Raw genomic sequence first — 24,003 nt, forward strand, 5'->3', positions numbered from 1 at the left:
TTAGTAGTTCTGGATGTACTATATGTACTATATGTACACTGTGAAGCATAACTATCTTACTTCTGCAATTATTTGTTGTTGAAAGTATCATTTCGAAATATCAGTAGTGCGTGTGAATAAGATCATAATTTTTTAATTCAATAAAATAGCTGTACAATTTTAATCTTTAATTAAATGAACTATAATAAAAGTATGCAGTAATAAGATAGACTGCAAAAACATTACGTAATAAATATATGATGTCTGTATAGCTTCATAATTACGTAGATATTATATTCGAAATTTAAAGTAAATTTTGGGTGGGTCACTGACAAAAATTCTTAGGTTTAATCGTCCAAGTCGAAACTTAGGTTTTTTCCTCCAATTTCGTTTCTGTATATTATTATTTTATTCCTCTTTTTATGCATGATATTTAGGACTGTAGCTTAAGGACGATTGTATAAACTTACGCTAAATGTGGTACTAATAAACTGGTAATATAAACAGAAGAATCCGTCAATTTTATCGATTTAATTAGGACATGTAACGTTTTTCTTTTACACGTAATAGACGTCTTTTGTTTTCAGTACTGGTAAATAATTCTATCATATTTTTTGCTTACAAGTAGTTGTAAATATTTTCTGTATCTTTATATTCCGAATTGGCAATCCTGCTTTGTCACTTATTGAGTAAAATTAGTAGTAACATTGAAAAGTGATTTTGGTCTTAACTTTGACCTTATACTTTATTTGGCAAGCATTATTCGAGCGATATAAGGCTTGAAAACTGGATTAAATGTACTGTATGCTTCAAATGATGCTGTATGCATCTACTTCTTAAATAAACAAATTTCTGTCAATTTTTTACATGTATCTTTATCTTACTTAGTTTTATTTTTACTTGGCTATAAATTAAGCTATATTTTTGTATTTTTATAATTATAACATTTTCTAGGTAGACAAATATTGACTATAAAATTTGTTTAAAAAAACGTTTCTACCATTAACTAATAGGAATAAAACTACGAGCACCTTTTTTGATAAATGATAAACAACTTTTCATGTTTTATTTCTGAGTTAATCTGTACGAATTTTTGTAAAAAATTGATAGCACGACTTCATAACTAACAAAGACCATCAGTTAGTGTCATCTTTCGATTTTGATGAAATTTGGTATACGAGTAGAGTATGGTAAAATATTAGATACGTATTTTTGTTAACTGCTGATATTGATGTTTAGGGGGTGAAAACTACTCTTAAACGTTGGGGTGGAAAATGTATTTTTGTTAATATCGCTGAAATTAATATAGGTAGATAAACATGGTAAATATACATAATCCGTGGTTTTTTTAAAAGCAATAAGATGACGTAAACGAAATTTGAGACATTTACGAAAATGTATTTTTCACCCCAACGTTGGAGGTAGTATTCACCACCTAAACATGAATATCAGCAGTTACAAAATATATGTGTCTAATACCTTTCGATGCATTACTTGTATACCACGTTTCATAAAAATCGGAAGATGACACTAAAGTGATGTCCCTTGTAAGATTTTACAGAGACTATACAAATTATTTGAGTTTATAATACAGATTAAATTTCGGATAAGGACTAACAAACCATAGGAATGTAAGGAGGTACGAAACCTAAAAAACTCAAAAAAGTTGCGAAAAGAGAGTCATTTATACCTCTTATCAAAACCACTTATAATGAACTTTGATGCTGTTTTTGTACCCAGTATCAAATTTTTCGAGCGAGTGATACTGATTTCAGACCTTATGAAGTAAAGTGTTAGAACTTCTAACTCTTTTAAAACTAATTTCACATCTGGGTAACATCCTTTGTAAGTCATATTGTACGAAGAAATAAATTATGTTTTTAAATTTCTCGTTGAAACATTTATTTAATAAAAAACGTTAAAAATAAAATCCTTAGTAGAACTGATAAAAGTTTAGGTTTAGATATATATTTCATGTAGCCTTGAAAAAGGTTTCGAACCTTTAGCGCATCGTAAATTTGTCACGGATATTGTGTCGTAAACATTTTGTGTTCCATTTGGGCTTCCCTACTGCCTCTTAAAATATTGTCAGGCGCTTTGTTGACAACTAAAGCTTTCAACGAGAAAGGCTCAAGGTGATATATCGATCGCCTTGTTCTCAGACCATGTGTGTAGTAGTTTTAACAAAATTTGGGTCTTGAGTTTTTCTAAATCTACTTTTGCTGTTCGATCGAATGCTTCTAATACGATTTACATGTAACAAAATTATTAGCAGATATTATTTAAATTTAACTGAAACCACATATCAAACTTACTTAGGTGTTAATAATCGTGTGCGAGAAACGAAAAAAAGTACACATTCAAGATAGTTACATGTATAGTAAAGCTAAACTAATTTAATAACCAGATTTTCTGCTCGATTGTAAAATTTAATTTTTGTCATATACGTGGTATTAGAATGAAGGTATCGTATTATATATTGAACAGTATTTTTATTTTCTTATAAACCATTAATAATTAAACATTAACATCTCAAGATCTCGAATAAAATCTTCTTGTGTATTAGTAATTAATGCGTAGTAAAAATATGTTTTCCATTTATAGTTGTAAAATTTAACAGTGTTTTAGATCAACACTGCTAGAATACAGGATGTGTTCAATATTTATTTCCCATTTCTGTTAAGGAGATTACACCAATCTATTATCCCACCTTTTTGTCGAGACAAGATGAACAGTAACTTTAATTTTTGGCAGTCAAAGTGACGCAATAAATGGTAGTAAAAAGCCACTAAAATTTAGCTCACTAGATTTCTCATACAATTGGAAATTTAGAAATTATGGAACAAACGTCAACACGTTGACAGATTTATGGTCCGCACACTGGTCAGAATAATTGGAACGATAATTCTTCACTGTATCTTCATTAGATTCTTATTGTATTACTAATTAAAAAATACGTAGATCTTTTTGATGATGCTACATTTTCTTCACTCATATTCTTACACATATTATTTCTACTAGTTTTGTGAAACATCTATTGATTTCCTGAGTACAGGAGTGAATTAATAAATACATTTTTAGTGGACTATGAACGTATTAATAATAATCTACTAATAAGTATTTAGCAGCGACTTAATTATAAATATTCTCGATCGTAACTATTCATTATAATATTAATCAGTGATAACAGTAATTAAAAATGATTGAATAAAACTCAATACTTATAACACTTTTAAAATTCAAAATATTCAAATTGTTTTCAATAATTTTACCCTTTCCCATTCATTAGATTGACATTTGAAGATTATTAAAAGGTGGGAAAAATTTAACCTTAAAATTGAGATGTAATTAATTTAGTTTGAGAGCACCGACATGGTATCGTAAAATAATAGCTAATAGCTAGTTCAGACGATGCGGTTATTTGACCGATCTAATAATTTTGCCGAATCGATAATAAGGCAACGTTCACATGATACTGTATTTTTGTCGAAAATTCATTTGTAACGCGTATATTCATTTTTTTCGTGTCTTTATTCAACTTATTGTATGAACGCTGTCTTCGGTTATTATTGATTCAACAAAATTATGGAATCGGTCAAAAAATTACATTATTTGAACTAGCTGCGGTAGAATAGAAAAGAAAAGAATAGTATTAGCAGATATTGAAGCTGGAGAAACAATGTTATCTTTGAGAGAGAAAGAGAGAGAGAGAGGGGGGGGGGGGGAGAGATAAAATTAATAACAACAAATTACTTTTATGTTACAGACATTCAGGCATGGCTTCCCACATCAGCCGACGGCGGTGGCTTTCGATCCAGTTCAGAGGCTTCTTGCAATTGGAACTAAATCAGGATCCCTTAGAATGTATCCTTTCATAATATTTTTAATGTTTTACATTGCCTTGGGACTGAGTCCCGTTGAAGTAGATTTGGTGTCGTTCTTATACAGCGGAGGATAAAAATACTACAACTAAGAAAGTTAAGAAAAATCTTGAAATCCTTTGGACCCATCTTAATGATTCTGGTAAAGGTTGAGAGTTGATTCGTCTTTGGTTGAATGCTTGGCAGTCGTGGGTGCTTAGGGGTGGATACTCATTGCAAGTTTCTCGATAGGCATTCAATAGCCTTGAAAAGGAGTGGGGTCTTTCTGGCTTTTCTGCCATACTCAAACTCTTACATTGCGCTGGACTGGGTTTTGAAGAGTAGAGTTTACATGGTTCATTTTCTTGAAATGCAACCTACAATAAACTTCTTTACAGCTAGTAAGGATCCTCCCGGATCCTCTTCAATGATGCTTTTTGAATAAAGATTAAATTGTTCTTATTTGCTCATTTGGTAATGGTGGTCGTTAGGGGCATGGGTAGTAAATAGTACTATACTACAGTATCCTTAATAAATGTTGCCTGGGAAAGAGGTGGAGCCTTGTGCTTCTCTAAATCATTTTTTGCCCTACACTGATCGGATGGGGTCTCAAGGAGTAGATTGTACATAGTCCTTTCTCTTAAAATTTTATCTACAATAAATTTCTTTAAGTCAGCTTTCCGTGACATGCGGCTCGTCACGGCTCGTAGCTTGTCTTGGCGCATTGCGAGATTCTGGATAGCTTGTACGAAAACATACCTTTAAATCGTGTTGATTTAGGTTTGAACCACATTGTCAATCAAATATTATTTCATCGTATTTCATTGTTTTTGAATGTACATGTTCACATTATGAGTAATGCTTCAATCTGAATAATGATGTGAGCGTATTGATAGTATGATTCGATTCCTCAGGCAACTGTTCCAACATGTGGGCGCTTAGGATACCAAATGTCCCAGTAAGTGGACAAAATGCATGTTCCGATACTTAAATTGTGTCCTAGTAGCTAAATTTACTGTTTTTTGATACTATTTTTTTATTTATTAGATATGTTAGAATTTATGCTTAAAATTAATTATAATTAAAATTAGTGTTAGTATTCAGGTAACGAGAAGTGGCCGGCTACTGGAACATGTAGGTATTAGTGATGTAACGAATATCAATTTTTAAGCATTCGCGAATGCGAATGCGAATGCGGATATTCAGTTTTTATTTTTGAAGTTTAATATTCCTCTATTGAACTTTGATTATTAATTGGCTGTTAAAAGATGATTATATTACTTTAAAAGATTATAGATGTTACAAGAAGAAGAAAGATAAGATAATAACTTTTTTTTGTTTATTTTTTTTCTAAAAGAAGTGTAAGAGAGAAATGATGTTTTTGTTTGTTTAAAGTTAAATTATATTTTTTATTTTTTGATCTTAAAGTGAAAAAAGTTTTGTTTAAAGATACAGTTTTTGTATAATAAACAATTACTGATATTTTTAGTTTCATAAAAGAAGATGATTATTTTAAATTCAAAATAAAAGTATCTAGATTTATGTAAAGATAAGACTGATAAAAGTTTAAGAGAAGAATACTTTTTTGTTTATTTACATACACACACTATGTACTTTGTTTTCTAATTTCTAATGAGAAGTTGATTATTTATTATAAAACTAAGTCTGAAGTTTTATTACGTAATATTATAGAATGTAGATAATGTAATACTAATTAAAGTGAAGGTTAATTTTTACAGATATGATTACAAGGTCAGGTTAAGTTACAAAGAAAAAGTTTTCTAATAAAAATAATAAGAAATTGATATTTTATTGTTTTATTTACCAAATATTATGTACTTTTTCTAACGTTCATGTTCGCAAAATATTCGCATGAATTTTGCGAATGCGAATGCGAATGTCAAGAAATATGCGAATATTCGCGAATGCGAACGCGAATACGAATGCGAATACCAATATTCGTTACATCACTAGTAGGTACTATTGAGAGCTCAGGAGATGGTTCCTGGAAATAATGCAGATCAGATTGGTCCTAGAAACCTTCTTCTGAGCTCTAAACAATAGGTATTATTTACCTATAAAGGTAAGGTTACCCGGTTTCAGCGATCCACTGAATCGCGAACTACAAGCTACACGCAATAGCGAGCATTTCCGATTCTATGACGGGTGACATAGTAGTTACAGTAGCTTTGTTCGCAATGACTCGGCAAGCTATCACGTGTCGCGAGACAAGTTAATGAAACAAATGATATTTTCTGGACCCTTGTTAACACAATAGTTCTTCTTGGGATGAAGACGAATTCGTCCATCATATTTGTATGTTTAGAGGTTGTGGCTACTGGAGGTAAATTTCTCCGTAGTATCTCCATGCAGTTTCATTGTCTTGAAAGAGAGTGTGATCATCGTGCCTCCCTGTTAGAACCTGATGACACAAGTGTTAATATAAAGGACGTTACGACGTTCGAATTTGAAGACATGTTGAAGTTGGTCGAGTTTGTGGACGATTCATTTAATAATAGATTTCAGATAAGTTTTAAAATACTGTTTCTCAAATATGAGCGATTGTATAGGGTGTTAAAAAGAGGGGTTCCGAGATTTTAACAATTTACAGTAATCATCGACAGGAGTTAAAAAAGTATGTAATTAACATAAGTCCTAAGAGCAGTCCTTTTAATATAAAATCAATTTTTATTATTTATGACCATTCGATATCTTCATGTAAACATAGTACAAACCTTTACAGTAGATTTTCAACATGTCTTTCTTCTATTATAATACAAAAGTTCACATCTACGAATTATACAGGGTGTTTCTAAACAGCACAGGATAAGTTTAAGGGGTGATTCTAGAGACCAAAATAAGAAAAAAATCATGAATAACGATTTTGTGTTTGAGGCTTCATTTGTTAGTTATAAGCGTCTAAAAATCTGATGGAAAGCACCAGAAATGAGCTCGCGTGGAGGTTTCGAGCAGTGGTTGCCCAAACAATAGTATCGTACTGATGTAAAAAAGGGGAGAGGTCACTCACCGTCGAATAGCTGATAAGAAATTTTACGACACTCGGCAAGGCTACAGGATCCAAAATTCGGTTAAAATTGATAAATATCATTGAATAACAATAACTTTGCCTGTTCGTTGCACTCCATAGGTTAACTCAAACTACTTTGAGATAGAAAGGGTTCATATGTCCACCTTCATTTAAACCGTCTGTTCACTTCACACATCGCAATTCTCTCATCTACGAATATTGAAACGCCATACTATGAAATTTCGGAGTAGAAAGGATTAATTTGTCTACCCCACGACTAATTATCTTGATTCAAATCCACACACTAAAAAACTGCACATACCACTAGAAGTCTTGACGTAGAGTTTGGAAGAAAATCGCGCACACAACGGGAATACTGCGAGAAAAGGACTAGATTTATAGGAAAACTCGTCACATATCGCGAATATTTGTACAAATATTTGATGCGAAAGTTTGTCGCAAAACTAACTGCGGTTTCCTGAAAAACTCATCGAAGAGTCTCCACAACACCTGGTGTTAGATATCTGGGTATTCCCTCAAAGGCTCTTAGCTTTACTGAAGGCTTAGGCTCTCCGAAAACCGAGTCGATGCGCGAAGAAAGTTTTTTAGTGTTTGACATTCAAATTCCTGGTTTTAATGATTTCTGTAAACAAAATTAAACTAACTACATGACTTAAATCACGCTCGGCGTTCACGTTTATTACACTAATCGCCAGTAGTGATTACTGCTTTCCTGAGCGAGTGTTATCCAAAGTTGATAGAGGGAAAGGTGTTTTCTTGATGTTTAAATAAACAGAATTTCCAATCAATCAACACGTGGATACATTTTCAAAAGTACAATATCATATTTTATTTCATGACGAAGTGATACTCGTATTTTTAAATAACCAACTGCGAATATTTACTTTTTGTTCGCATTAAAAAATGTTCACAATTGTTTAGTGACGTAAATTTTCCGTCAGCTATTCAACGGTGAGTAACCTCTCCCTTCCTTTACGTCAGTGCGATACTGTTGTTCGGGCAACCACTGCTCGAAGCCTCCGCGCATGCTCATTTCTGGCGTTTTCCACCAGATTTTTAGATGCTTATAATTAACAGACAGACCCAAACACAAACTCGTTGTTCTTGATTTTCGTCTTATTTTGGTCTCTAGAATCGCCTCTTAAACTTATCCCGTGCTGTTCAGAAATGTCGTGTATACTGATGGATATTTTCAAATACATATTTTTTCTCTATTTTATATCGTACGACATGCATTTTATATGTACTTAATATCTTCTTCTTCTCTTTGATATTGTAATAATTTCAGCACACAATTTAAAGCTATTTATTATATCAGCTAAAAAAAAGAAATTCAAAAGATTACAAAAAATTAGGCGATCAAGGAGGCCATTCTACTGGATGTCCTTGCTTGATCCACCTCTCCTAAAAGTTTCATTTAAATGTTGCTTCACGTTAATAGAATACAGTGTTGGTGCTTCATCATGTTAAAATCGCATGCATAATCTTTCTTAATTGTATTAAAATATTCTATATTTTTTGAGACAGTAATGTATAAAAATAGGGATTTTAATGAAAAAGTGCAAAAAGGAAATTATATCGTGAATAAAAAAAATCGCTATAATGTGATTCGAATTCGTTTGGAAACAAAAGATAGACTCCGTAATTTGGTGCATTACCGCCTACGCTATGCTGCATCAATGACAGGTTCTGTATACAATTTATGTAGTCGACACTCATTAATACAAATTTTCACATTTTCAACAATTAATTTTTCGAAAACAAGACAGAGTCATTTCTTTCTAGTTTGTGAGAGTGTCTCATTTATTCTCTCTTACATCTTAAAAAAAGTTGATTAAAGAACTTCAAGTATAGTTCGCAGGTTCCCATTGTAAAACCGTTTATTAATAAATGTCAAAGTATAATACAGTCAATGTATTGAGCATACAACAAAGCATAATAGTGTCAAAGTGATCTAACGATCCCATACTCATTAATTGCAGAAATTCTCGATAAGCTAGACATTAAAAGGGTGTCAGTTGTTTCATTTTTAAGAGTAAAGCCTAGATGTAGTGGGAATGATTGAAACATGGATTGATGCAAAACAATGGGATAGAGTAACGGGGAGATTGCCAAGATAATTTGATTAAAAATGTCAATTTGCAAGAAAAGTTAAGACTAAAGATAAGATAAGGAGTGAAAAAGGGATAAAAGTAATAGAAACAAGAACTGAAACAGAAGATATACAAGAAAGTAGAATTCAACGAGAAAACAACGTACGGAGAAAAATAACAGTGTATAACAGAGACATAAAGGAGACGAGAAATGCTTTGGGCGAAATAGTGGATGAAAGAGAAACTCAGAATGTGATAGAAGGAAATTTTAACGTTAGAATCGGCCCAGATGGAGGAATTGTATGTACCAACATGAAAAGGGAAACGAGAAGGGTTTTAAGAAAATGGAAAAGAGGATCAGGACATAAAGAGACGTACAAGAGGGAAAGGAAAGAATACAAAAGGATATGCGAAGAGAAAAAGAGACAACGACAGGAAAAAGAGGAAGAAGAGCTAAGACAAATAAAAGAACAAAGGTCATGTATGGGAATATATTAATAAGGACTGAAAGAAAACAATTGGAGTTTCGAAGAAAATTAAACTAGGAAAATCGAGTGAGTACTTCATGGAACTACTAGCAGGTGAAGGGGAATACAAATCAAAGAAAAGGGAGGAAGAAGAAGAGGAATCGAACCTCATAGAGATGGAAGAAAGGATATCCGCAGAAGAAGTAAAGGAATAAATAAAATGATAAGATAGAAGATGAAGCATAATTAAACAGCAATGAAGAAACAATAAAAGATTAGCAGAGATAATAAAAATAACATGTGGCGCGGAGAGAGACAAAAAGAAAATAAGGATAACGTGAAAAACTATAGGGGAATAACAATATTAAACACTGCATATAAAATGTACGCGATGATATTAGAAAATAAGCTAACGAATGAAATGGAAAAGAAGGACATAATATCAGAAATGCAAGCAGGGTCTAGAAGTGGAAGAAATACAATGGACAATATATTCGTAATGAATTACGTAGTAAATAGGAGAATACAAAAGAAGGGACGAAAACTCTGTACTTTTCTCGCCAATTTAAGTGTGGCTTTTAATAAAGTAAACAGGGAAGAACTACGGAATAATGGAAAGAAGAGGGATAAATCACAGATTACAAGCAAGAATAAATGAGATATACAAAGAAACAAAAAATATCGTGTAAATAGAAAAATCTCAAAAGAATCTGGTCAACGATGGGAGTAAGACAAGGATGCCCATTAAGCCTAACACTATACACACTGAATACAACTGACTTGGAAGAACATGTGCAAAAGGGATAAGTGGGAGGAAGATATAAAACACACACAAGATATAAAAGAAATACTAAGAAGATTGAAGAGATATTTAGAAAAGAAAGATTTAATCCAGAATGCAGAGAAATAAAGGATAATGGTGTCTAAGAATACAAGAGGAAAGAAGAAGAAGGATGAATGGAAGTGGAAAAACAGAAAATTAGAGAAGGTAAAAGAACTTAAATATCTAGGTTTTGTTTAAAATAAAAAAAAAATGGAGATAGAGTGGTCTACATAAAAGAAACATGTAAGACAGCAAGAATGGTAATCAGACAGGTCTGGAGAATAAAACAGAGCAGGTTCAAGAAAAATTTCGGAAAAAGAATGATGATTTTTAGAAACTTAGTGAAGAGCATACTACTTTATGCTGCGGAAATATGGGGTTGGACAGAGACAGAGAAAATAGGAACAATACAAAAAAAATACATTAGATGGACCTTAGGCTTGGACTACAATACATTAGTATATATTCTTTTGGTAGAGACAGAAACTGAAAAAATTCGCATAGAAGCAGGGACAAGAGCGGTAAAATTTGAAGAAAGAACGTGAATAATAAAAACAAATAAAATAATACAAGAATGCTCACAAGGGATAGACACACAAAGGGAAGGAAATAAATCAGAATGGGAAAAAGTGAGGGTATGGTACTATAGGGAAAAAGGAATAGAAAAACAAAAAGGTATACGAGAAGAGAAGAGTTAGAATATGCAGAAATTCTGTCACAGTTAAATAGAGAAGAACAACTAGAGTAACTGTATAGAAAAATACCGTAGAGCAGATATAATAAATGGTAGAAAACTATAAGGGAGATCGAAAGACCAGAATATCTGTCATCAAAATATAAAGGACGAGATCAATCGATAATAGTTAAATTCAGATGTGGAAATGAAGCGAGACGAAGGTATTGGAGAAAGAAAGAAGAAAGCAAACAACTACAAACTATTCAAAGAGAAGACAGAAATGCTACCACATTTAATGGAGAAATGTAGAGAAACAAGAAGGGGAAAGGCAATACAATGTACGAGCTACTGAAAGAAACAGAGGAAGGAACAAGTTGGATGAAGGACAATTAGAAGAAGAAAAGAAATAGAAAGAAAAACAAATGAAACATAGGCAATTACTGGAACCCTTAAAATGTTGTAAATTTTGTATACCAAACGTGTAAAACCCCCTTTCAAAGGCTGAAAGGCATATGAAATAAACGTCTTAACCCTTTGCACTCCGAGGTTCTTATTTTCCATTCATTTTGTTCCCTTAGAAGGGACAACGGAGTACAAAGGGTTAATACTGTTATTATATAATATAATAAATATACTCTATTATATAATAAAATATAGTATATTAGACAAAATTATATATATATATATATATAATTATTATAGCAATAATTATAATTATAATTAATATTACTATATTATGTATATAATATTAAATAATCATATAAACATTCTTTCGTACGAAAGAGGGCCTTTCTTTTATTTAAGGTATAAGTTTTATTTTCGTGGAAAACAACTTTTATTTTACATACTTACATTCTGCTATCAATTATTTGCACACAAAATTCTGAATTCTATTAAGATTGAACATGATCACACTACTTTTGATTTATAAATAAGAAGGACATGTGACTAAAATTGTAAGCACAATGAAAACAAACTTACATCTGATAACTCATCTCAAGTAACTGTTCATACTAACGTTTCAAAAACTGGCAGAGTTTAAATCATACCTAACACTGTAAACGTAAATGTCTCTTGAAGAAAAAATAGTAAACCCTATATATGATGAAGTAATAATGGATAAAATATGGAAACCTTATGGAAATATACAAGATTAAAAATAACGGATGAGTCAAGAAGTATCATGAACAACTAAAACAGATATCAATCAATTTGAAATAAGACTTTCAACGTATAAACAGTCAAAGACAAAAGCTAACGTCATAGCAAGCAAGGGAATAAATCTAGACCATGTATAGCCAGCCCATAAAATACATACTGAAAGTACTGAGTAAAATATTAAATTATAGTCAATTTAAAAGTTTCCTAGCAAAAGCTCATGGCACTTTCAATCCCCAAAAGACTGGCACAGAATATAAAGAAGATGCAGTTTCTTTGGTATCTTTTATGCACGATCTATATCCATATCTTAACGATCGTTGTATCAAAAATCCATTTACCAAAATCATTAAAAAGTTATTAAAGTCTACTGTTGATAATCTCTTAATTAACTTCTCAATTTCATCAAGTATGACGTAGACAAAGCATTTGATGATTTAATTATCCACGTAGTCACAAATTGTATTTATAAAACATTAAATAACACACGTAATAAAAATCGTTTATGTCGAAATGAAGAGTGTGAAAGTGTGATAAAAAACACTTCGTCAGTGTTTAACACAAATTTATTATAATTCAAACGGAAGCGAGCTAAAAAAAAATAATCGTAAAGTCAACCTTCAAATTAATAGATATCATAGATAGACTTAATTGAATTATTGGTGACTCTAAAGAAGTATCTGATTTATTGGCAAATATATTTGCTAAGAACTATATTAATGCGAAATTTCATTTAAGTTTCCTCAGAATAAAAACAATCGCACAACACGCAAATGTATTTTCAATATTATGTACAGTATTAATAAATGTTTCGATCAAGTTTGAGATAGGTTTGTGAAGGTTCCTAAGCCGGCTGACTAGCAATTAAATGCTTGTAAATTTTTTGGGGTGTCTTTCTCCTATAACAAGTTAGTATAGTTATACTACATGTATAGTGTTCCAAAACTGGTGGTACACGCAGAAAGTTGGTAATTGTAAATAAAAAGATAAGTTACAAATATAGAATAGAATTTTTTGCTATTGTGCTTTGTTTTCAAGAAAATAGACTTTGAATTTCAGTCGGGGACGAAACTACTGATGTACAGTTTTAGAATTTAATTACACAAGTATTGACGGACAACTGTAGTTGTGTCTTTGTTATTTTCAACTGAGAAAACAAGAAAAGACATACGACAGATATCGTTAACGCCCGGTAGGATAACTATTACTCAAGCTGCCAAATGGTTTCAATGTTTAACAGTGCTATTTGTTCCGTTCAACGAAGTAGTTAATTTATTTTATTATTGCCAGATGTGAGAATAGTTCCTTTAAGAATCGTTGCCGCTTAGAAAGTCCATGGTAATTTTCAAATAATTTCGTGTTTGCATCGAGCGAACAAGGTCTAACCCACATAAGAATTAAGGAGCCATATTGCCCCGCAGTCGGTACGGTACGCGAGGTAATCTTTAGTTCGACTGTCGATTATTTCTAGCGACTTACGGGACAATATGGCCATAAATCGGACATCTGCGAAACACTCGCGCAGAACCGTGGGCGCTAATCCGGAGTACTGTATCTTCCTCGAACTTTCCGCGATCTTCGACCTGAGGAGAAAACTTTCCACCACCATCACGAGGGTGATCAGAGAGTTCCCCTTACTATTTTACAAGGTGATCGGTCTGCTTCCTCCACCGTCGTTACAAGATGATGAGGAAGATACTCCTCCCGCAGGTTCAACAACCAATCAATATTGATATTTCGGTCTTTGAGGAACACGCTCGACTTCACGTTTCGGACAAGTAGAGGCGGAAGGAACGAACTCCAGAAAAATCAAAATAGATACAATCCAAACGTCAGAACGAACATTTTTAACTTTCGGGAAGATTTTTTATACACTCGCTCATCCGAAATGATATTTTCGTTTATTTAGTCATCTAAATTTAGTTAGACGGATGACAATTCGCGATCGCCGTGTTTACGGCGGAACATTCGATTAGAACAATCGCGGTGTAAACACTGTTCTACCATATGTTGTTCTACAATCCTTAAAACATTGTATAGAAAAAACGACTCGAAACAAATTCTTATCTTTACTAACTCAAAAAGAGTTGTGTCAGTGTTACGACATTTAGAAAGTAACAACACAATAATTCAGAATATCATAAAAAATACAATACTTAAAAGTATCGAAAAATCATTTTATAGTAATGAAGCAAGACACCGTAGCAATATAAGGAAACAACAGCACACATAACCGTAAATTCTGTATCTACATTTTACAAAACTCTTTAAGATTCCATTACAGTTACTATAGAATTACGTAATGAAAAATGGAAAAATTCAAAGCCTACTATTTTACATGAAATCCATAATAATATAGGTGATATTAGTTCTGCAGTATTTTTGAACAGAAGACAGTAAGAATTACTGACAAGATTAAGAATAAGCTATACAAACACAATCCATTTTTATCTCATCATTAAAACTGATTCAAATATCTTTGATTTATGCAATATACAAAATCCTGTTGAACATATTTTAATCGCATACTGAGGAACCGTTTAACGGATAATCTGACCTATGGCACCCGAAGGCAAAAAAGTTCACCACCTTTGTCCTAATCCATTGCGTCAAATATAGTATTAAAAGAACACAGTATGATCTAAATATATTACGAAGTTATAAAATTGCAGAGTGATACAACATTGTTTATAGTCTATCATCGTATTTGTATTTATTTACACATACTAGAACTTCAATTATCAGAACACCAATCAACGGAATATACTGTTCGGATAATCGAACATTGTTAAACAAGTAAGGAAAAGAAATATCCGATGTATTTATGACGCTATAATGTTTTGCTATAATTTTAACAATGCTTTCTCATGGTTATCAACACAGACGACAAGTCTTTATCGTACATAAATTTTTAATTTTATTATTTAGTATTTACAGACCATATTTTGTTAGTAAATTTTGTGCTGCCTATATCAAAATGGCAGTGAAATGGAAGCGTGTTGTACTATCTTTACGTATCTGATGAATTGAAAATATAAAAAAGTATCGCTCAGTTAGTAACTAAGAAACATAGAGAAACAAGAAGAGAAGCCTAAAAAAATTGTTTTTTTTTTTTAATTAAAATTTTTAAATAAAAGTTAAATAACGTTTTTTATTTAAAAGTTCGTATTTCTGTTTAATTTTGTTTAGTTTGTATTGCACGGTAGTTCAAAATAAGTGATCTTGTTTTTTGCAAAAACTCCTATTGGTTGATTTGAAAAATTTGGTTCAGAAAATCGAGGTTCTACTACATTTATAACATGAGAGTACACCAGCTTTTTTGGAAGTCATGGAATCTTTTTTATTTAATGTATGTCTATATAGTGCCTATTGTTATAAAATGTTTTTTGTCTTGTCAAAATAATGTATAAGGTATATAATGTATAGAATGTACACATTTACGTTTTACAATAATATTGTGTTTATGTAACTTTAGGCCTCAATGGATTTATGAGTAAAAAAGGTAGAAATGAAAAGAACATTGAAGAGTTCGTAATGCTATATTTAATACTATTTCTGGACAAGGTCAGAAATACTGTAAACATTGTGATGTTTAATTCATTCTACGTTGTGGTAATTAATTCTTCGGCTAACCATCATTCAAAAAAGCAGTATTTCCGAATAATGGATGTTCTATACTAGTATTTTAGTAATGTCTACCTATCGTATATTCGAATGAAGAGAAAGTGAATATTTTACGCGTATATTACGAATGCAAAAAATAAGAAGTACATATACTTCTCATATAGCTTAACATCCTACCTAGAAATAATATTAACTCATTTGCATTATAAGCTCATATACGCGCGGAATTTTCTTGGACATTATCACCGAAGCGCAGATATGCGCGCTAGTTTTTTGTGCATCATAGCCACAGCACATATGCACGCAGTTAGTGAAGAGTGATGATTGCAAACGGATTAAAGTATTTCTCCGAGTAAAGGCAAACAATTTTGATAAAGATGGAGGGTTGTGATTCTAATAGTAGTGAAGAAATAATTAGGCCTATACAACGTAGACGTATTATTGCGATATCTTCTGAAAATGACAATAGTGCTAGTGATTAAAGTGTAAGTGATTTTGAACGGGAAGAAAAAACTGATCAAGCTAAATTGCATAAATTTATATTTGTTAATGTGTAAATAAGGATATTACAAATTTTACTAGAGAGAACGTTTATGAATTATTTTTAACGGAGGAAATTTTTGAACACATTGTAATGGAAACTAATCGATTTGGTAAAAACGATCTGAGTTTTACAGAAATTTCTGTAGAAGAATTGAAAATTTATTTTGCATTGATAATATTGATATTTGTCGTCCAAAAACCTACATTACAAAGTTATTAGAGCACGGACAAGAGTATTGAAACAGCGTACATCAGAACAGTGATGTCTCGAAATAGGTTTATGTCAATTTCAACAAACTTGCACTTTGCAAATAATGAATTCTTGTAATAGGATGATCCGTTACGTAAAATAAGATAGGTGATTAACATGATCGTAAAATTATTTAAAGAAGTATACACGCCTGGCAAAGATGTTTCTTTAGATGAGTTGCTTATGAAATATAGAAGCAGATTTTCTTATATTTAATATAAGATTTGGAATAAAATTATACAAATTATCGGACTCCCAAACAAAATATATACGTAATTTTAGGATATATATAAGAAAGAACACGAGTAAGGAAGGGCTAGTGAGCATGAAAATTGTTCTAGATGTGATGGCAGAAAGCAAATTGTTACGAAAGGGTTATTGTTTATATATTGACAATTGGTACAGTTCCCCTGATTTATAAAATAAATTATGTAAATTGAAAACAAATGTTTGTGGCACGACGAAAATAAATAGGAAAGGAATACCTAGAAAATATAAAATTGGAACGAGGTAAAGCTACTATATTCCAAAGCAGAAATATTTCCGCCATAAAATAGAAAGATGAAAAAGACATTATTGTTATCAACAATGCATAACTTGAAGTTTGCTGATAGAGGAAAACAGAATTACAGAACTAAAGAAAACATTGTAAAGCCAACAGTTGTGTTGGAGCATGGATGGAGTTGATGGAGGAGATCAAATTCTTAACAAATTCCATGTTATGCGACATTTTTTTAATGCATTTTGAAACATTTCTATTTTCATACAATAAAAAAAATTTTAGTGATATGGGCCAATTTTCCACTATTCCAAATGATGCAAATGGGTTAAATATAGTGGTACGGACTCTTCGAACATTTTTTTCATTTGTTGGTCTTTCTACATTAAACCATATTATAATCATCGATGGCTTAATGCATAAACGTTGTATGTTTATTTTTGGTTAAGTTTGAAATTTTATATGCAAAAAATAGTTCTTCATTGTTTCTTTATACCGTATAAATATGACAATAGTATCTATTTTATAAAGTTGCTAAAAAAATATATTTTTGTTTATTGTGTGTCCTTATATCCATTGTTTCGAGTGCACATACATTGCGTGTCCATGACAGAAAAATAAAATGTTCATAGACGAAACTTCTGGTCATAAGAGTAGAATATCCACAAACGAACCTGATGCAAAATGAAGGTACTATAAGGAGATTGGTTAATATATAGATGAACCTGGTGTTACAGGTAGCTGTAGAATGCAGACGAATCTGATGTAAAATCAGATAGCTGCTTGATAGGTTAACTTTCATGAACGAACTCGAATAAATCGAAGAGCCACTAGGTTGGATACAGTTTTTTTTAGTAAGGGCATGCGGGCAAATCTGATGTGGAATCAGAAAGCTGCAAGAAATGTTAGTAAGTCTCGTAACTTGTTAATTATAAATTGATACAACTTGAACGGTTAAGCTGTATCATAGGGGATCTGTCAACTTCAACTGTCAACGCTTATGGTAATTATAGGTTTGAAAACAATCTAGTCAAATTGCAATAAATATTTTAGTATATTCTAAAATCAGTCTTTACGTACAGATGTATAGTGTAGTGTTGTCGCCTAAAGTGTATGATTTTAATGCTTGGTGTTAACGCAATCGCGATACGGGGACTTGCAGACTGGTTGTAGAAATTGCCAGATAAAACTCATGCCGATTTATGGATTCTATGAAGTTAAACTGTAGAGTCAAAAGGGAACTTTAGCCCGATCTAAGTGAACAGCAACCAACTCTGACGAACATGACTGTCAACGTAACGATACTGTTCTGAATCCGTGAGGGTTATAATCTCAGGGTTTATATAGGCCGAAAAATGAGTAGGGATTCGTTAGGAATTTCCATATAAGGAAATTTCTCACGGTTGGTACAGCGTCGTGGTTGCTACCTAGCTGCTCGGAGTCGCACTCCCATTAAGATAACCAAAAACGAAAGTGGTAATGCGTTTTCTTTTAACAGGCAGAGACTTAAATATTTGGGGAACAACGGAAGATTTTCTCTGTACGTAACACTGTCATTATTAATGCAATATTTTGCGATAATTATTATTGAAACATTTAGGTTTTAAATCTTGTGAAATTCTAACTGATATTGGTAGTGCCTTAAATTTTGAAAAAATTTTTTATTGATATATACAATGGTTACCAGTATGTTAATTACCCCTTTTGGATAATTTGTGAAATTGAAAAAAAAAAACAAGTGAAATTGTAGATACATATCTCGGACTTCTTAAATAGTCTTAAGCATTCAAGTTAATAACTAACTGAACCATATATTCGAGGTTGTAACAAATATCCTAGAATTTTTAAAAGAATTAAGGCGGCCTAGATTACTTTCGGACTGTGACAGAATGTTTCTGCCTATGGAAGGTTAATTTCCTGTTCATATTTGTAATAAATTTATGAGACATGAACCTTCTGGTTTCGCAAATGAGGTCATAGTATTTAATCTTGATTTGGTTAAAAAATTTGTGAATTTTATCACATGGATATTGACCGAGTGAATTCGGTAAACTGTGCATCATTGGTTCATGGTTCGTCAACCATGTGTGTCCTCATCCGCTTTTGTTGGTATATTCTAACTAAAGAGTCACTAGAGAGCGGATGCTCATCACAGCTCGATAAACTTCCTGGTTACTATCGAGATAGCAAGTTGCTACAAAGTAACTACTTTCGACTGAATGGTGTGCTCTATTGCTCAATAAAATCTGGATGTTTTTTGTGGTGGTGGGAATCGATTCTATATCAAGAACATGAGGAATCAATGGTTCCTCTTTGGTGAGGCCAAAGAGACAGTCAGAAATGTTTAACAGGAGCCTCCAAATTTCACTAACAGACACAAAGACATGCTGTAATATGTATAAAAGGAAAAAGAAATTTGTGACAGTTGAAATCTTATTTGTGAATAAGTTTTAAGTTCATAAAAGTAAATTATGTACTAGTGATATTTCTAAGTATTTATACTTAGTCTGTGGAAAACTACTTGGTAGACTTATTCAGAGGGAGAAATGATGATAAAAAGTCAAAAAAGGCTTTTTTTGTTTTGAAATTTCAAGGTTATCAATGTTTTTGTATGGTAAATACATAATACCTATGTTTTATTTTATGCACTTGCAATAAACAAAAGGTACCATTTTACTTTCTTCAGTATAGTCTTAAAAAGGCTACACATAATTTGTTATCAATGGATCTTTCTTAATTATGTTTATCAAATTGCAGATTTACTTTTATCTTTAATGATTCACTGTCACAACGTATTAAATTTTTCTTTACTGTATTATTTATTATTAAATCCTTCTCGTTCTTTTATGTTCCTGCTTTTTCAAGAGACAAAAATGTTTATCTGTATGTTACATGAATTATATACATTTTCTTTTCTTATTAGTGAATATTTTTTAGCTTTGTTTAATAAGCTGTACATACACCACCTTCATCCGTTTTATTCTAATTGTATTAAACTTTATACGTGTAGAATATTTTGGTACAAGGATTTCTTTAAATTAGAGTAGTTGATGAGGTTACAGTATCTAGAGGAACACATCAGAATAATGTGAATTTGAAACTACAAGCACATTCTTCTTCAAACCACACTTTTTTAGCCCACTTCTTGAGCCCACTCCTTTCCCAGGCCAAGTAAGCCTATTAAGGATATTGCGTATGAGTACATATCTACCCCAGCAGCCATCTATTGCCGAGAGACGGACGAGGACAAATTAGCCCTCATCCGTTAAAAGAATCACCGCGTTGAGACTGGATGACTTCGCTTGACTCACTGATTGTAAGAAATTTTATTCTGGGCTGAATTTAAGTGGAATGGACAACACTCAATCCTTTCCATGGGACTCAGCTTGTTTTACATATATTTTAGAAAATTGTTCACAATATAACGTAGAATTTTGTTTTAATTTGTTGAATTATTATGTTTAAAGTTGACCTTTTTCAAAGAAAAATGTAAAAAATTTCTTCTTTAGAATAATCGTTTTTTTTTTTTTTTTTTTTAAATTATCGAAAAATCTTACGCTATGGAATAAAGTTTGCAAATTTGAAATACATAAGATGAATAGTTTTGGAGATTTGCTGCCTTTTACTACAGAGTTCTACCACACATGATGGTAGATAACGTTGTATCACTCCGCCACTTGATAACTTTAAGTAATAAAAATTGTACACAAATGAAATTAAAATGTTATTTAAGATGATGACATTAAAAAAATCCCGATATTTTATTCAATAATGACTGTAGGATAAAAGCTTCAAATTTATCTATTTTTCAAAATCTCCTAGACGGAGTATATAATCCTTTATATCCCATTTTCCTTGCGTTGTTTATGATTTCTTCAGACTGTTAAAATGTTTGCTTATATTTAATATGTGCTATTTTCCTTAATTGGACTATTGAAAATACAGTTTGGGACGACCAGGGGTAGATGCACACGTGAAACACGAGGGATGTACAGCTGTTATACAGCTACAATTTTTGATTAATGAAGGAGCTTTGGTTTCCGCCACCGCGGATGATACCTTACATTTATGGAATTTTCGACAGAAAATACCGCAAGTGGTGCAGAGTCTCAAATTTCAAAGAGAAAGGTAACTTTTCAAAATAAATGTGTATTTTTTAATATTGTTTTCATTTATTGAATTCATTAAGCATTCAGGTTTAATATTTATTACACAGTGTGGAACAGAAGCAACTTTTTCATTTCTAAAAATCATTTTTTCAATCATAGTTATTCCTTCCCTAGAAATTAAGTTTAATTGAGGAAATCTGTGTAAAACTTAGTTTAGAATAATCGTTAATTTAATTTAGAAACAATTTGCTTCAACACTGTGAGTGTTGAAAGCAGTGATGAGTTGGAAGATGTAATGAGAAATATTGTCAACAAAAATTCAAGTGAACAGACGAAATACATTTCTTAATACCAATGACTAATGTCATTTTTTAATAGCTATTGAGGTTTAATGTAATGAGATCTAATTTTTCATATCTATTTACAAAGAATCACTCCGAAGTATCAATCTGTGATTTTGTTGAAACTTGACGGGATTGTAGAATAGTAGAAACTATATTTAACAGGTAGTTTTTTATCAACTGACATGCATTTAAAGGGTGAAAACTCCAAAGATGATGATGAAAAAATGTTTAGCATAATATCCCGAAAACTATTATGTGCAGAAACATGCAGTTCATATACTTAAACAATTTCTAAGAGTACCTACTTATTTGTGTAAAATATATATTAAAAATAACTTGTTTGTTATCTTCTTAAATTAGATATTGAGTAACATTTCCGTAAATTTGTATTTGAGTGTTAGAAATCGAGACACAAACATAAATAAGAGAATTTTGAATTTTTACACTGTAAAGAAAATAATAATAATCTTAGTTTGTTCATATTTAATGCGAAATTCAATTCTGAAATGGATTGCTGCGAGAAAAATGTATTCTTATAATACTTTCGGTATTATATTATAATATTTTTATTAATTGTTTATTGAAAGTATAAATAATAATAATTAATAATAAATATTTGCAACATTTATATATCCATTACGAAGAGTACAAACAGTTTAAAGTGTCAATATTTCCTGATTTGATAAAAACATAATATGTGAAAATAGTTTACAAATTGTTTGTTGTCGATAATTATTATTTACTATTCATAAAAAATTAGGGGTTCTCTAATAAGAACGGTTTAGTTGAAAACGTTATCAAGAAAGTCGAGTAATAAAGGGTGAATTAGGGCATAGAAAACTTTGTTTATATTTTTTATTAATTTTTATTTTAACTAAGTTTAATTTTTAAATATCGTTTGACAAATTAAAATGATTTTACAGCGATTTGAACAATTATAAAGCATTCATATTGATATTAAGCCAAACAGGTTTTCCATTTCTATCTTTGGTGGTTTTCATATTAACAGAATTATAGAATAATTATATATTAACAGAAATGTTAATCGATAAAAAAATACATGTCAAACATTATTGATTACACAACAAATCTCTCAAATTATCAAAATCGGCAATTGATACTTCGGTGTGTTACTCTGTTAAAAAAGGTATTATTTAAACTGACAAATTCTTAATTAATATTTGCTTGTACATTACATTCTTTTTTAATTAAAGCTTTTATTTTATATTTTTTCTTACTTTTGCAAAATGTAGAGTTGAAAGAAACTGGAAAGTGACTTTTGAGCCACCTTGTTTTAAAATAAATCCTTTCTTTGAATGAGTTTACTGTACGTGTGTACTTTTAAGATGCTGATAACTACCGGATGATTACACTATTGCTTTATTTTTAATAGGATAACATGTATTCACCTACCATTACAAAGTAAATGGCTTTATGTTGGAACTGAGCGAGGAAACATTCACGTGCTTCATATCGAAACGTTCGTCCTCTCTGGATATGTAATTAATTGGAACAAGGCTATCGAAGTGTAAGTATCTAAACGCTGATATTTGCTAAATAATTTATTAATATGATTTGCGAATATAAATAAACACAAGTACATTCGTGAGAATGAGAAAATGTACAGTGTCTTGTGGGATTGATGACTTTCTTCTTTCTACTTTCCCTCTGGAAAGTATAATATAATAATAGAAATTATTACTTTACTGTCTTCCTAAGTGTTAAAATTTAGCAAACTTAATGCACCATGCAAGGAGAGTAAATGTGATTCAACATTCAGTAATTACTTACAAAAGGGGCAACCGCAACGATCTTGATAACCTTGAAGTATGTTGTCAAGGTCAGTGTTCTGAACAATCTTTTTCCTGTACATGTGTATAACTGCTGTTTAATTTTAGTTTCAAATATATGCAGATATGTTACGTGTAGATATGTTATTACAATTATACCTCTTTTGGAGATACAAAATATAGTTTAAGTTACACGATATCTCTTTTCGAAGATACAAAATATAGTTTACAATAGTTGACAATGTTTGGTAAAGTACCAGCGAAGGCATAGTCTAATCTTCCTACTTCCTCGTAAACAATTTATTCTGTAAAACGCGAAATATACATGTACATACACTAGGTCAGTCATCAACACACATTTCACACCTGCAAGGTCAGTGAACTGTTAACTGTGACAAAACACCAACTTACGGGGTCATTCGAATTCAGAGCAACGCTCGGAATGGAATATTGCATATCATCGAAATTTACTTTGACAGAATAGTGTAAAAGTGACCTAATACACATCTTTTTAGTGTTATCTTCCGATTTTGACGAAACTTGGTATACGAGTAGTGCACTGAAAAATATCGAACACGTATTTCTTTAGCTGCTATTTATGTTTCGGAGGTGAAAACCACCCCCAAGTTGGAGTAGAAAATATGTTTTCGTGAATGTCTTGAATTTCATTTACGCCATCTTACTGATTGTAAGAAACCACACATTTTGTATATTTACTATTTTTTCTATTTGCATTAGT

At 31.5% G+C, this 24,003-nt stretch overlaps 1 protein-coding gene across 10 annotated transcripts in view; it reads left to right on the forward strand.

Moving 5' to 3' along the window:
- Nucleotides 1-24,003, forward strand: part of Tomosyn (syntaxin-binding protein tomosyn) — a 144,105-nt gene that overhangs the window by 22,771 nt on the left and 97,331 nt on the right. For 9 of the 10 annotated variants that reach the window (XR_013002763.1, XM_076386496.1, XM_076386498.1 and 6 more), the window contains exons 2-4: nt 3,746-3,843; nt 20,967-21,149; nt 22,868-23,002. Coding sequence is in view for 8 of the 10 variants with exons in the window: in XM_076386496.1 (XP_076242611.1) it covers nt 3,746-3,843; nt 20,967-21,149; nt 22,868-23,002 (416 nt within the window). In the remaining 2 variants the exon portion in view is untranslated. Of the gene's footprint in view, nt 1-3,745; nt 3,844-20,966; nt 21,150-22,867; nt 23,003-24,003 lie in introns of those variants that run through there. The other variant, XM_076386501.1, reaches the window with a different exon arrangement.

This window comes from Calliopsis andreniformis, chromosome 10 (assembly GCF_051401765.1).
Source record: "Calliopsis andreniformis isolate RMS-2024a chromosome 10, iyCalAndr_principal, whole genome shotgun sequence".
Lineage (NCBI taxonomy): Eukaryota > Metazoa > Arthropoda > Insecta > Hymenoptera > Andrenidae > Calliopsis > Calliopsis andreniformis.